Raw genomic sequence first — 12,854 nt, 5'->3', positions numbered from 1 at the left:
TAGGCATTGTAATTTACTTGGTCATACTAAAAAAAAATGCTACAAGATTATCGTCCAAATTATTTCAAGAATCATGCTGCACGTAGTGCTAACTAAGTTCAACAATTATTTTGTTTTAACTCAATGTCAACAATAAATTTCCTCAGTACCAAATGGCCTATATTGTTACTAATGTGATAGATAATAATATTCATCTCATTTGATAAATGTTTATCTAAATGGATATTAGACTATGGGAAATTTTGCATATGTTACTTTAAAAATCTATATCAATAATATGTTTATGTTCATGGTTCATATCTTCTATTATCTAATTCTATGAAAGTCAAATAGAAGGCATAGATAGTTTTTCTCCATAATATTCTCTATATTAATCTGCTTTCTTTTTTGGCTTTGATAAAACATAATAATTTTCTTTTCATTATGGAACCTAATTATTTTGTTTTGGAGAACTTCCGGACAGAGAAAAAGACTGACACTGTAAATACATAAAAGATCTGCTGGTTCTTGAATTGACCCCTTCCCATTCTTTTTCTAATTCCATTCATTCTTGTAACCGATATCATGTATATTTTTCAAGTTGTTTTATATAAGTGTTGTTACTTTTATTAAAATACGTTTCAGTATTATTTGGTTTAAAACGACATTCGTTTTGGTTGCAAATTGTCAATTTAATTAATTAGTGGATCACATTTTGGATAAAATGGATACAATTTACGTTTACTTAACTAAATATACATAAATTTAATACATTGATTTAATTATTTTACACAATCCATGTTTTATTTTGTTGATTAAATACTTGAGGGGTTGTTTATAATTTGGCATCAGGTCGTATGGGCAGTATTTTGTTTTACTTTCATGAGATGAAAATTTCTTATATCCTTTGTTCAAGTTTAATAACCAATTATTTTATGAATGTACCAGTATTTATACCAGTGGACTTTAAACTTTTCAATTTCTATTTAAAGTGTTCCGCAATTAACTAATTAATATATATTTAATGTACGTTGTTGTTGTTGCACTCATACTTTATGCGTAATTATATATCATTATTGTTAAAATATTTAAAGGACAAACGACTATATTTTCTCAAAGACTACGTAAGAGCTTGAACATAAAATATCACATAGTGAATAATTTTTTATACTTTCACTCATATCTTAAACATATTCCAAAAAGAAAAATAGTTACTTAAGCATTAAAAGTCTTTTACAAGTTAATATCTTTTCATCCAGATTGACCTACTTAGGAAAGACATTCAGATCTTGCCATGTGTCTTGTTAGATATTCTAAACCTGGTAAGAATATTTGGTGTCCACCGTGAAGTCTTGGTAAAGTTATCCTGACCTCGTTTATACATCCCTACCACCAACCTGGTGCATTCCAAACAAACAATCTGAAATGGAACCGAACTCCATGAACACCATCCAAAACCAAATTCAACAACTATTTAACTAGAATAAGCAACTTAGGAGGTAACACCAAGTCGACTTGGTGAACATGCAGGAAAAGGTGGAAACATTATTGAGGACCTAAACTAAGACCTTAGCTCAATAATTGAACCAACAACGTGAAGCTTATCCAGATGCATTGAAGGCCAAATTAGACAAAAAGGTTATTGTAACCCACTCATTCTTGAAGACGGTCTGCTATTGTTGAAACTTTTCATTCCTTGGTCAGCAAGAGTACTCTCGGTTGAGAATAATTTGAGAGTACTCAATTGAGAACAGTTCAAGAGTACTCAGTTGAGAACAATTTAAGAGTGTTCACCGCTTCCGAGAAGTAGAAGTCATCTCTCTAGGTAATATAGTGATCATTAAAGGGAATCATGATGTCTTTTTGGGATCCCCAACCTAATTTTTATTACTCAAGGAGCGTCAAATCTCAAGGATTTGCTCGGGTTCATAGTTTGGAGAGGCATTCACCCTATTCGCGGGATGAACCAAGAAATTATTCATGGGTACATGAGTTTAAAATGAACTTTCAGGACGTGAGGATGCACCCAGAACCTTAGGAGGATGAATAATTCTATCCTTTTACTACAGAGTTAGCCCGAGTCAACCTCTCTTGGGGGATCGACATTAACATCTAGAAGTATGATTGAACTACTAACACGGTTATTCATTTGAAAGGATACCTAACTTAGGTACACGTCCATAAACCAAGGATAAAAGGGTGTATTGTTGGTTGTTTCTGACCACTTTGGATGCTCAAGCTCTATATTGGTACTATGTTTTGCCTCCAAAATTGATGGACTCTTTTAACACTTTGAGTATGATGTTTAAGGCCCGATTTTCTGATCGCAAGGTAGTTTTAACGACATCGACTTCCTTAAAGTTCATAAAGCAAGAGGAGAACAAGACCACAAAACATTTCATAGATTGATTCACCATTACCACGACCAACATACCCAATTTAACTCTCTTAGTAATAATGCACTCCCTGATTTGTGTCTTTTTATCCCAAATTGTTCTCAGACTCCATATTCAAAAAAACAACCTGAAGATATGGATGCTCTTAGACAACGAGTGGCTAAGTATATTGCTATAGAGGAAAACATGTTGAAAAAGAATGCGAAAGCCTGACCCTGTAGGCCCTAACAACAATAAAATAAACTAAATCCTTGAAAAATGGGTAACTCGGTATGAACATCACACACCGCTCACTACAAGTCGGGACGTTGTTCTTAGAGAAGCTTATAATCTAGAACTTATCCAACTCCTGACACCAAGACCACCACATCTTCTCCCTGATCCGACCAAGAAATGCGTTTATCATCAAACCATCAGCCACACCACTGAAGATTTTCGATTCTTGAAGGACCTTATAGAAGAACTTATACCCTTAAGAGCACTCAGTCGCTTTGCACAACAAAGTGGATGAGGGTAAGGACTGGGTTGAGGTGGCCAAGCTCATGGGCAATACCAAAGGGAGGTTATAATTAAGTACATATAGAGCAATCAAACTTAGTTGTATAGGTCTTAGAGGTTGATCCTCTGACCTTACAACACCAACATGTCCCATGACAACCACGAAACCTCAACAACCTCAACTCACTACTTACCAGCAAAATGATTTATGGCGAGAGGAAGTTCTCAATGAGCTCAAATGTGATATTAAAAGAGCATAAACTCGGTGGGAAGATTCCCTTTCAAAAGCCTCTCTCATGTCATTTAAAAAATACTTAATCAATTTATGCCTTTCACCACATAAACCACTTTCAAATATCACATATCCACGCTAGCCTTTGTTTAAGTAGCCACGTATGTGAAAACATTACACACCTTATTCACTCGTGGCTCACGTGGACATTGTGTCGTTAAGATTTAAATGCAGTCATAGAAAAGGATCAAACTGAACAAAAATTACAAAAATTGGGACCACTTTGAACAAAACTGATGAAAATAGGGATCAAAAGAGGTATCAAGCCTTAAAATTCCCAATTATAAAAATATATATTTATAATTAAGTCTTTTTGTTGTTAATTAATATGGATAACAATGTTGGTCAGACAAAAAGCAGGGGGTTAACCTAACATAAAAAGTGTGGGTTAATTTTTCTAGTCTGTCCCCACATAATTTTTGGTCGTATATAAATTTTAATAATTTTATTTTTATTTAATTAAATTAATAGAAATGATAATTATATAGGTCAATTTATTGAAATAAATAATGTTCATAATTCTATAATTTTTAAGTATAAGTGTGTTGAAAATAGAAATGACTTTTAAATTACCTAAAATAATGGAAGAAATGTGAATGAGATAACTACTTTTTGATGGATTGCATGTGAATGAACAATCTACTTTAAATGGACTAAAAAAGAAAGTGAATGAACAAGTTATTTAGGAGAAACACACGACATATCGTGTTAGAGATGTTAGATTTTGAAATTTAAGTAATGTAGACTATGTGGAGAAAATGTGAAACAATGATTGACATTTGCATCCCACGAAATATGGAAAACAAACCTAAACAAGTGATGAGACTAAACTAGTCGTCTTCTTTCACACTTTTTCTTGTAGATGAACTCGCATATTTTTATAATAATAATAATAAATTTACAAATTTACGATTTTTTGATTTATTTTACTCATAATATTTAATTTTTAAAATAAAGACATTCCTTTTATTTATAAAAAGAATGAGAGTTTCTTATATTTATTTTTCTTATAGTTGATGTTCGTGATATTGTCTGATGTAAAAATTAAATCCTTTATATCCTAATTAAGTCACTAATTCAATTAAAAAATATAAAAATTAAAATATCAAGTATAATTAAATTTTTTATTAATAATTCAATTAAAAATACTAAAATCTATAAATAATTTAAAACTAAATTAAATAATTTTAATTTTCATGTGAAAATACGTAAGTAATGATGATATCCAAAATAATAATATCGTGATTCCAATGATTAGCCAATAAAAAAAATGAAGTGAAAATAAAACTTTTCTTTAATATATAATAAAATATTTTTTTATACAAACTCAATTAAAGTGCCCAAATTTATAACAAATTTATAATTCAAACTCAATTTATAATATATTTAATTTATATTAAATTATATTTTTTTTAAGTTTATTTAGATTTTATTTTAAAATTTTATAAAACATATTTTTAAATATTTGTATGTATTTACGAGTGCTCACAAGTTTTAAAATACTCGTGAATATATTTTAAACTGGTATCTATAGGTAACAAGATGGGTAATAAATGAATTTTTTTGTTGTAAGTTAGGTGGTAGGTAGGCACTATTCGTGCCTGACCTGACCCGTTGTCATCCCTATTTGAAACGAGTTTTCTTTTATTGAATACTCAATCAAGTTGACTTTGGATTCAACCGAGTTTGCTTAGATTGAAGGCTTAATCTTATCGGCTTAGGTTAAAGGATTAATTAAGTTAAGTCAGATTGAAAGTCGAGTCGATTTTACCTAGGCTAAAAATTGAGACGAGTTGGGCCAGATTAAAGGTCAACACGGGTCAACACTGGCCAACATAGGGCAAAGGCTGAAATAGGTCGATCTGGGTTGAAGATTAAGATGAGTTAGTCGAGTCGTAGGTCAATACGAGTCGACATACGACAAAGGTCAAGACGATTTGTGGTAAGTTGAAAGTCTGGCCAATTCAGCTAGATTAAAGATCAAGCCTATTAAGCATGAGATGAAGGACGAGTCAAGTGAGTCATGGCTAAAGGTGAAGATGGAAAGGGGTCATTAATTGTCAAAGGTCGAAAGGACGAGATCTATGCTTAGGATTGAGACAAGTCAATCATGTTGAAGGTTGAGATAATTTGACACAAGTTAAAGGTCAATTTGTTTTTATGAAGGTGAAATGTTAAGTAAATTTGGCATAAGTCATAAGTCGAGACGGATTGGTCGCGATGAATGACAGACCAAGTCAATTATGACTGAAAGTCGAGACAAGTTGATTGACTTAAAGGTTAAGATGAATTGACATAGGCTGAAGGTTAAGACATGTTGTCAGGGGCCCAAGGATTGAGACGAGTCTGTCAAGCTGGAGTTTAAAATGAGTCATGGCCAAATATTAAGTCAAGTCGAACTGGGATGAAGGTCAAGTCTACTCGACCTAAAACGAAAGTCAAATCAATCAATCTAAACTAAAGGTTGAACTTATTTAGCTTGGACCAAAGACTAATTTAAGTCAACACAAAATAAAGATAAAGACAAATTAATTTTGATCAAAAGTCAAGAAAAATTGGCTAAAATCAAATGTTAAAATGAGTTCGTCCAAATAAAAGTAAAGAAAAACTAATATTTTTTTTTAATAAGAAAAGGCTAAATTATAAATACTTTGAATTATCCAAAATAAATATTTAAAAAGAGAATTTAATTATAAATGATTCAAATGCAGTTTTTTTTGAATTAGTGAAATCTACTGTACTGTTACTGTGTGTTTTTGCATCAAGTTTCTTTTACTTTGATTCTTTGTCCTCTTTCCCGGGGCCAAATATAGTCACCGTCTCACCATCTGATGGTAACTTATTTCAATATGATAAATCAATTACTCATGTGTTGTCATGTCTGTACAATTTTTTTTGTCCGAATCATGTATGTAGAAGAAAAGAAGTTTCAAGGTAGAGATAATGATTAAAATGATCTAAAATGTTTTTGCTTAATAATTCTTTTATCATTGTTATTAGTATTTTTTTTAATTTTGTTTTTCATCAAGTTATTACTATTTTTATTCTTTATTCAGCGTTTTTTAATTTTGTTTATTATTTTAAATATTTTTATTTTGATATTAATTTTCAAAATTAATTTGATGTACAGTCCTTCATATTAAATTGACACTGACTGACACGTATTATTTATTGGTACATTCTAAATTAATTTTAGATGATAATGCATATTTGTTTTGTTAATCTAAGTGTTATTATTAATTTGACGGACAAAATTATATTTATTACCTTTTTTGAAGTGAAACCAAATTCTGAAGGTTAAAAATAGTGATATCAAATTAAAAAAATTATTATAATAGTAAAAGAAAACTATTAAGCAATTTTGTTTAAAAGATGTAATACCATTGTATGATGAAATGGAAAAAAATGTTAAAAATGTGGAATTATTTCCTTTTAATATTAACATTTTCTTTTTATTAATTTTTAATAGATGTATACGGGACCTTGAACTTTGTTTTTCTTAAAATTTTACATGTTTTAAGCTATTTCTTCCTCGTATGGATCGAAATGGATGAGTTTTTCAAGTAAATTAATTTTATATTTAATCAACCTTTACTTTTCAACTCATTATTCTTTTTACGTACAGTTTTATAATCTGCTGAATTGTTTTTTACCTATTTCTTCCACACTAAATAACTAAATATCTAATATTATTTCGTAATTTTTTAATGTTTACTTAACTTATTTTTCCATTTTCATTTTCACTGTTTTCTATCCTCTAAACCATTCACAGTGGCAATGAAAGTAGTAAATTAAATTAAGAAAATGATTGCGTAATTGCAGTTTTTAAGGGCAACTCGGTGTTGATTTCTCATTTCTACTTATTCAATCACAACGATAGAAAATGAAAAGAACATCGAAAAGAAAAAAATCAGAAGGGTAACACCGAAATTAAACGACTATAAGGGGTTTGCTTTTTAGTGCTTTCCGCTTCCTCACGCATTGTCACATCATATTCTTCTTACGGCGATGACAATTTCGTTACCGACGCTATTAAAGTAGCTCCGACCAAAATCTTAAAAGAAAAAAAAAGGGTATTGTATTGAAGCTTCTACAATTGTTATTTCCGATCTCTATTTGCAAACCCTAGAACTCTTGATTCTTGATTTGTCTCACTATTCAGGTATATATGCTGCGCCTTGATTATTGATTTCGCTCCTCTCTTTTCGACGTTTAATGGAGTATTTTCTGTTTTCGAGAAAGACGTGTGCATTTTACATTGAATTATTTATATTCTTGAAATGTTCAGAATCCGTTGCTAATCAGTGAGTGGGATGATCCCTGACAGAGCTAATTCAATTCATTGAAATAATCTCTGATCAGTGAGCTGAGAAGGGTGGTTGAAGTTCAAGTGAGAAATTTACGGTGATTTTGTCAAGTCTCGTTTTTGAGTAAGTGATTTTCACTTGTTCTTTTCTTTTTTATCATCGGTAATCATTTTGCAACACTCAACTAGATTGTGTAATCTTACTACTGGTGATTGGTTTCTTTGAGCTAGAAAGGTGGTTTCACGAGAGTGATGGGTGGAACCTTTGATTGGTTTGTGAAGTCTCAACGCTGAGCTGATCTTGGTGAGGAAGGATGAATATCGTCAAAGGAGTTGCTGACCTTATTAGAAGAACTTCTGCTGGGCACACTGGCGAGTCTTCAAGTTTCCAAGCTCAAAAGTGCTCTCCTCCTGGGCCCAGGATTCGCTTTAGGTAACAATACATTTTTCAAAGGGTTTTTATATTGGAATTAAATAATAAAGCTCTATATTTGTAATGTTAGTTTTTTGAGTTATGTTGATGTGCGAGTATGTTATTCCACCAGTACGTGGAAGAAACACAATTTATCATCCTCAGAGTGTTTATCAAGTAGTCAAGCCTGCTACTGCTATCCTTTTTGTATAATTTATAATCGAGTAGAGTTTCAGAATAGGAGCTTCATCATATATGTAATCTTTCATTTAGTGTTCTGATGCACAAAGAATAAAGTATCTTAGACAAACTCTTAGGGGCTATTAATATAATATTTTACTAATATGCCATAAGTAGCAGTGGGCTTGCAGGTGTCATCCCTCTTGAGGTTGGGTGTGTTGGTTTGTGAATTTACGTGATTATTTAATGGAACATTTGTCCTCTAGTAAAAAACGAGGACAGACACATTGCTTTATTAAGATTATTATTTGTTACTGCTTTATAGCCTAAATGATAAATATAATAATTTTGTTGAGTTGTACCAAAGAAGGAAACCCATGTAGTGAATGACTATTATCTTTTGGAATAATACTACCCTTGATTATCTTGTGCATTTTGGATATTTTTGAAACTTGTTATTGTATGGCATATGATATGTTTGAGAAGGCACCTTGGAGTGCTCTTAGGGCTAAGAGGATCCGATAAACTGGTTCATTAGGTGGAAGAACCTCAAGGCTTAAGTACCACATCAAGCCTTTTATTCTATTAAATGTGACACTCTTAACAATGCCACCCCCTTTAAGAGATTATTTCTGCAATGATTTTCATTCTATTGATATTGATCTGATGTACCTTATGTTAATCACCCATCCATCAATATTTGGCTTTCAGCTTACTTCAACTTGTAGGTTTTCCTTTTCGTAGCCTAACTCATGGCAAAATTATTGATTGTTAGGATTTATGCACATGAGGAGAGTCGGATTTAATGACTAGTCCATTAAGAGAGAGTGTTTCACGACTTAAATACCACATTAAATAGTTTGTTTTAGTGCATGTTAGAGCTTTAAAAGCTAAATGTTGCTTATATAACTTGAGATTAAAACTGTAAAATAATTCTCAAGGGCTTGAAAGATCCTTCTTACTCTCATTCTATATATATAAGAAAGTTTTGATACAAAGTACATGATAAATAAAGTAACCCAATGCACAATATAATGATGATAAATAGGGTAACCCTATATACAATATAATGATGATAAATAGGGTAAATATTCTAACACTCCCCCTCAAGTTAGAGCATACAAATTGTATGTAGCAAGCTTGGAACAAATAAACTCAATTTGAGGACCCCTTAAAGACTTGGTCAACACATCTGCGAGTTGATCGTTTGACCCAACAAACTCAGTACATATTTCTTTAGTCAACAACTTTTCACGAACAAAATGACAATCAATTTCTATATGTTTAGTTCTCTCGTGAAACGCTGGATTTGATGCAATGTGGAGAGTAACTTGATTATCGCAATACATCTTCATAGTATGGATGTCACAAAAGTTAAGCTCTTGAAGGAATTGTTTCACCCATATAAGTTCACATGTTAGTGACGCCATCGCTCTATACTCGGCTTCAGCTGTTGATCGAGCTACTACATTCTGTTTCTTACTTTTCCATGAAATAATGTTTCCTCCCAGAAAAACACAATATCCTGTAGTAGATCGTCTATCAATAGACGAACCTGTCCAATCTGCATCACAATACCCAGAGACCTGAATGCTTCCTTTATCTTCATATAACAATCCTTGTTTGGAGCCTTTTTGACATACCTTAGAATGCGAATGAGAGCATTCCAATGGTCAACACATGGAGCCTGCATTAATTGACTAACCACTCCAACTGCAAAGGATAGATCTGGTGTTGTAACAGTGAGATAAATCAGTTTTCCAACTAGCCTTCTACACCTCTCTGCATTGGAGAATAATTCACCTTCTTTTGTCCTTAATTTTTGGTTTGGATCCATGGGACTGTCTACCGGTCTGCAATCAATCATCATCGTTTCTTGTAATATATCAAGAGCATACTTCTTTTGGGAGATTACAACTCCATCTTTTTGATTGCGCTACTTCAGTGCCTAAGAAGTATTTGAGACTTTCAAGATTCTTGGTTTGAAAATGTCTACATAAATACTCTTTCAGTTGAGATATTCCAATAGTATCATTTCCTGTAATAACAATATCATCAACATATACTATTAAGTAAACACATTTCCCAAGAGAAGAATGACACTAAAAAACCGAATGGTTTGCTTCCCTGCTTGTTAGCCCAATTTTGAACAATGGAGCTAAACTTTCCAAACCAAACACGTGGTGATTGCTTGAGGCCATATAGAGATCGATGGTGACAAGCTTCAGTGGACAACTTCTCACAGTGGCAAAACAGTGCGAGACGATGGTGGACAGTGGCAAAAGGCGTCAGACAGCAACAAACAATGCTGGATAGTTGCGGACAACAACTAGGGTTTGGAGACTAGACAGAAACCAGAGCAAGATCAACCCGCTCTGTTACCAACTTGAGATTGAAACTGTAAAATAATTCTCGAGGGCTTGAAAGATCCCTCTCACTCTCATTCTATATATAAAAAAGTTTTGATAGAAAGTACATGATAAATAGAATAACCCTAGACACAATATAATGATGATAAATAGGGTAACCCTAGACACAATATAATGATGATAAATAGGGTAAATATTCTAATAATATATATAAGCCTTCAACATTTTTGATATGTATGGTGAATTTCATTGGTGTAACGTTGATGTTGCTGGAGATCATAGAAGAGAATGTTGTTAGATTTTGTTATCTGGTATGACACATGAGTTACTTTTACGTAAATATATATTTGTTAGGTGCAAGGCATGGTGACATTTATTTTACTTTTTGTTTCTTTCATGCATACATGATAATGTAGACTTGCCAAACATTGTCTGATGTTTCATAAGATATTTTTTATGGGTAGTGGTGGTCTATATAAAGATATTTTGTTAAGGTGTGAAAGTACAATTGGGGTTAGGTGACAATAAGGTGGCTAAGAGCTAGAAGATTTTAAAGCAAAGAAAAACAAAACAAGACAACAAAGGAACTACGAATGCAGTGATGCTGCCCAATCCCTTTTCATGTCACCAGCATTGGCTGGTCCCTTCAGACAACATTTTCAGAACAATAGAGAAGCAACACTGCAAGCCTTTCCAGAGCAAGATTTTGGGCGAGATAGCACTCTTAAATATGCGAACATCTGGACCAAATAATTGCAAATTAAAAGAGGGTTAAATTGTGAAATTAAAAGTGGGTTGGGGGTGGTTTACAAGAGAACAAGACAGAGGGAGAGGGAATCATTTGTTTCAACAATGTTTGAATCCATTTTTCCTTTACTTGAGTTTGTTTAATTTTTTACATTTTCCAGTGATTCGGGTGATGAGGCAATTGTAAATACACTCTGGGAGCGATATGAAAAAGCTGATGATAAGGTATGGTGGGATTTATACTTATAAAATACTTAACTTTCTGAAGCTTGGTGAACTTCATATGAACTATTTCTTAACAAATTCATATATGCATTTAAGTCAGGTATATATGTTTTCTGTAGGTGTTGCTTACCAACCTATTGTTAAAAATAAATTATCACACATTCTTTGTGTGTTTTTGCATTGATCAAGAATAGTGCTAAATGCTTTGCTTTATATGTCTTTCCCTCACTAAATTAGTTGTCTATTTAGTAAACTTGCTTCATATGATCTTAATGTTCTAGGTGGAGAAAAAGAGACTTCTTAATGTTTTCATCAGGCAATTTGTAATGCACTACAAAGATTGGGAACCTGTGAATTCTGGCATATTATTAGAGTCTGCTTCTGTTGAGAGTTTGTCATCTTCTGATGATGTGATTGTTGGCTGCTCGGCTGGGCATCCTGTTGAAGTCATTCGGATATTAACAGAAGAGGTCACACAGTTAATCTCACTAGTTACTGATTGTAAGTTGCCAATCATTGCCATTGACGTCATAATTTTCTTCACTTTCTGCCCTCGTAAGCTTAAGTCGTTTGCACTACTGGGAAGTTTAAATAAGTTTATGGATGTGATCAAATTAAAGTTAGGAACCATTATATGTAAAATAGACGTAAGAAGGGAGTACATATACTTATTGAAATTTCTTATAATGGTATCAAATGTTTTCATTACCTTTTAAATTTTTGTTTGTTGTAGTCACAGACCTTTTCTCTTAATACAAGATGATGTTTAACCTAAGAATCTTGAAATGGTATATTTGGTTACTTGTACGAAAACTGTTACTGCTTACATGTTATTTGCAGTAATTCATGCTTTCCTTTCCTTTCAGTGAACACCAGCTTGGGGCACTTATCGACAGATCTTTCTGGGGCTGCTGCTAAATTGTTTATTACTTCTGAAGGATTTTTAATTTTGGATGCGCTGAAAATTATTGCCCATTCATTATACAATTGCAGAGTTTTTGGATACTATGGTGGAATTCGAAAACTTACTGCCTTAATGAAAGGTACAATTAATGCTATATGACTAATAATTTTTTTTTCTTTTGTTCATGATTTTGATTACTTCTGTGGATGATGTTTGCTGAAAACTATAAGAAATTTTCACTGATGTTAGTGTAATCTGCATATTGTTTCTTTATAAATTTATAGTATCTTCTTATGATGCTAAAGGCTTTAGACCTACGTGGTCCACTGTTATAGCTTAACAAATGGTCATCGTTCTTTATTTTTATTTCTGAGTCTCACTTTAAAGGATATACTACTGTGCATTATAAGGAAATATTTTATTAATTACCATCATACAAATTACATTCTCATCTCCTCTATTTGTAATAATCACATTATCTTCAAAAAGGAAATAAAATCTGCTGAAATGAATGTGTTAATTCTAGGGATATTTTTTTCCTAATAA

General features: G+C 32.3%; 1 protein-coding gene across 1 annotated transcript in view; it reads left to right on the top strand.

Moving 5' to 3' along the window:
• The first annotated feature begins 7,040 nt into the window (after positions 1-7,040).
• The window catches only part of LOC124835702 (binding protein), a 58,680-nt gene continuing 52,866 nt past the window's right edge, over positions 7,041-12,854 (top strand). Inside the window, 6 exon segments of the mRNA XM_088106943.1 lie at positions 7,041-7,327; positions 7,454-7,595; positions 7,703-7,904; positions 11,341-11,404; positions 11,686-11,905; positions 12,271-12,447. Coding sequence (XP_087963069.1) covers positions 7,786-7,904; positions 11,341-11,404; positions 11,686-11,905; positions 12,271-12,447 — 580 coding nt within the window. The 5' untranslated portion in view covers positions 7,041-7,327; positions 7,454-7,595; positions 7,703-7,785.

The sequence above is a fragment of the Vigna umbellata genome, chromosome 2 (assembly GCF_029865625.1).
Source record: "Vigna umbellata cultivar VRB3 chromosome 2, Vumbellata_1.0, whole genome shotgun sequence".
Classification (NCBI taxonomy): domain Eukaryota; kingdom Viridiplantae; phylum Streptophyta; class Magnoliopsida; order Fabales; family Fabaceae; genus Vigna; species Vigna umbellata.
The sequence above is the reverse complement of the archived record's forward strand: the minus strand, read 5'-3'. Positions and strand labels throughout refer to the sequence as shown.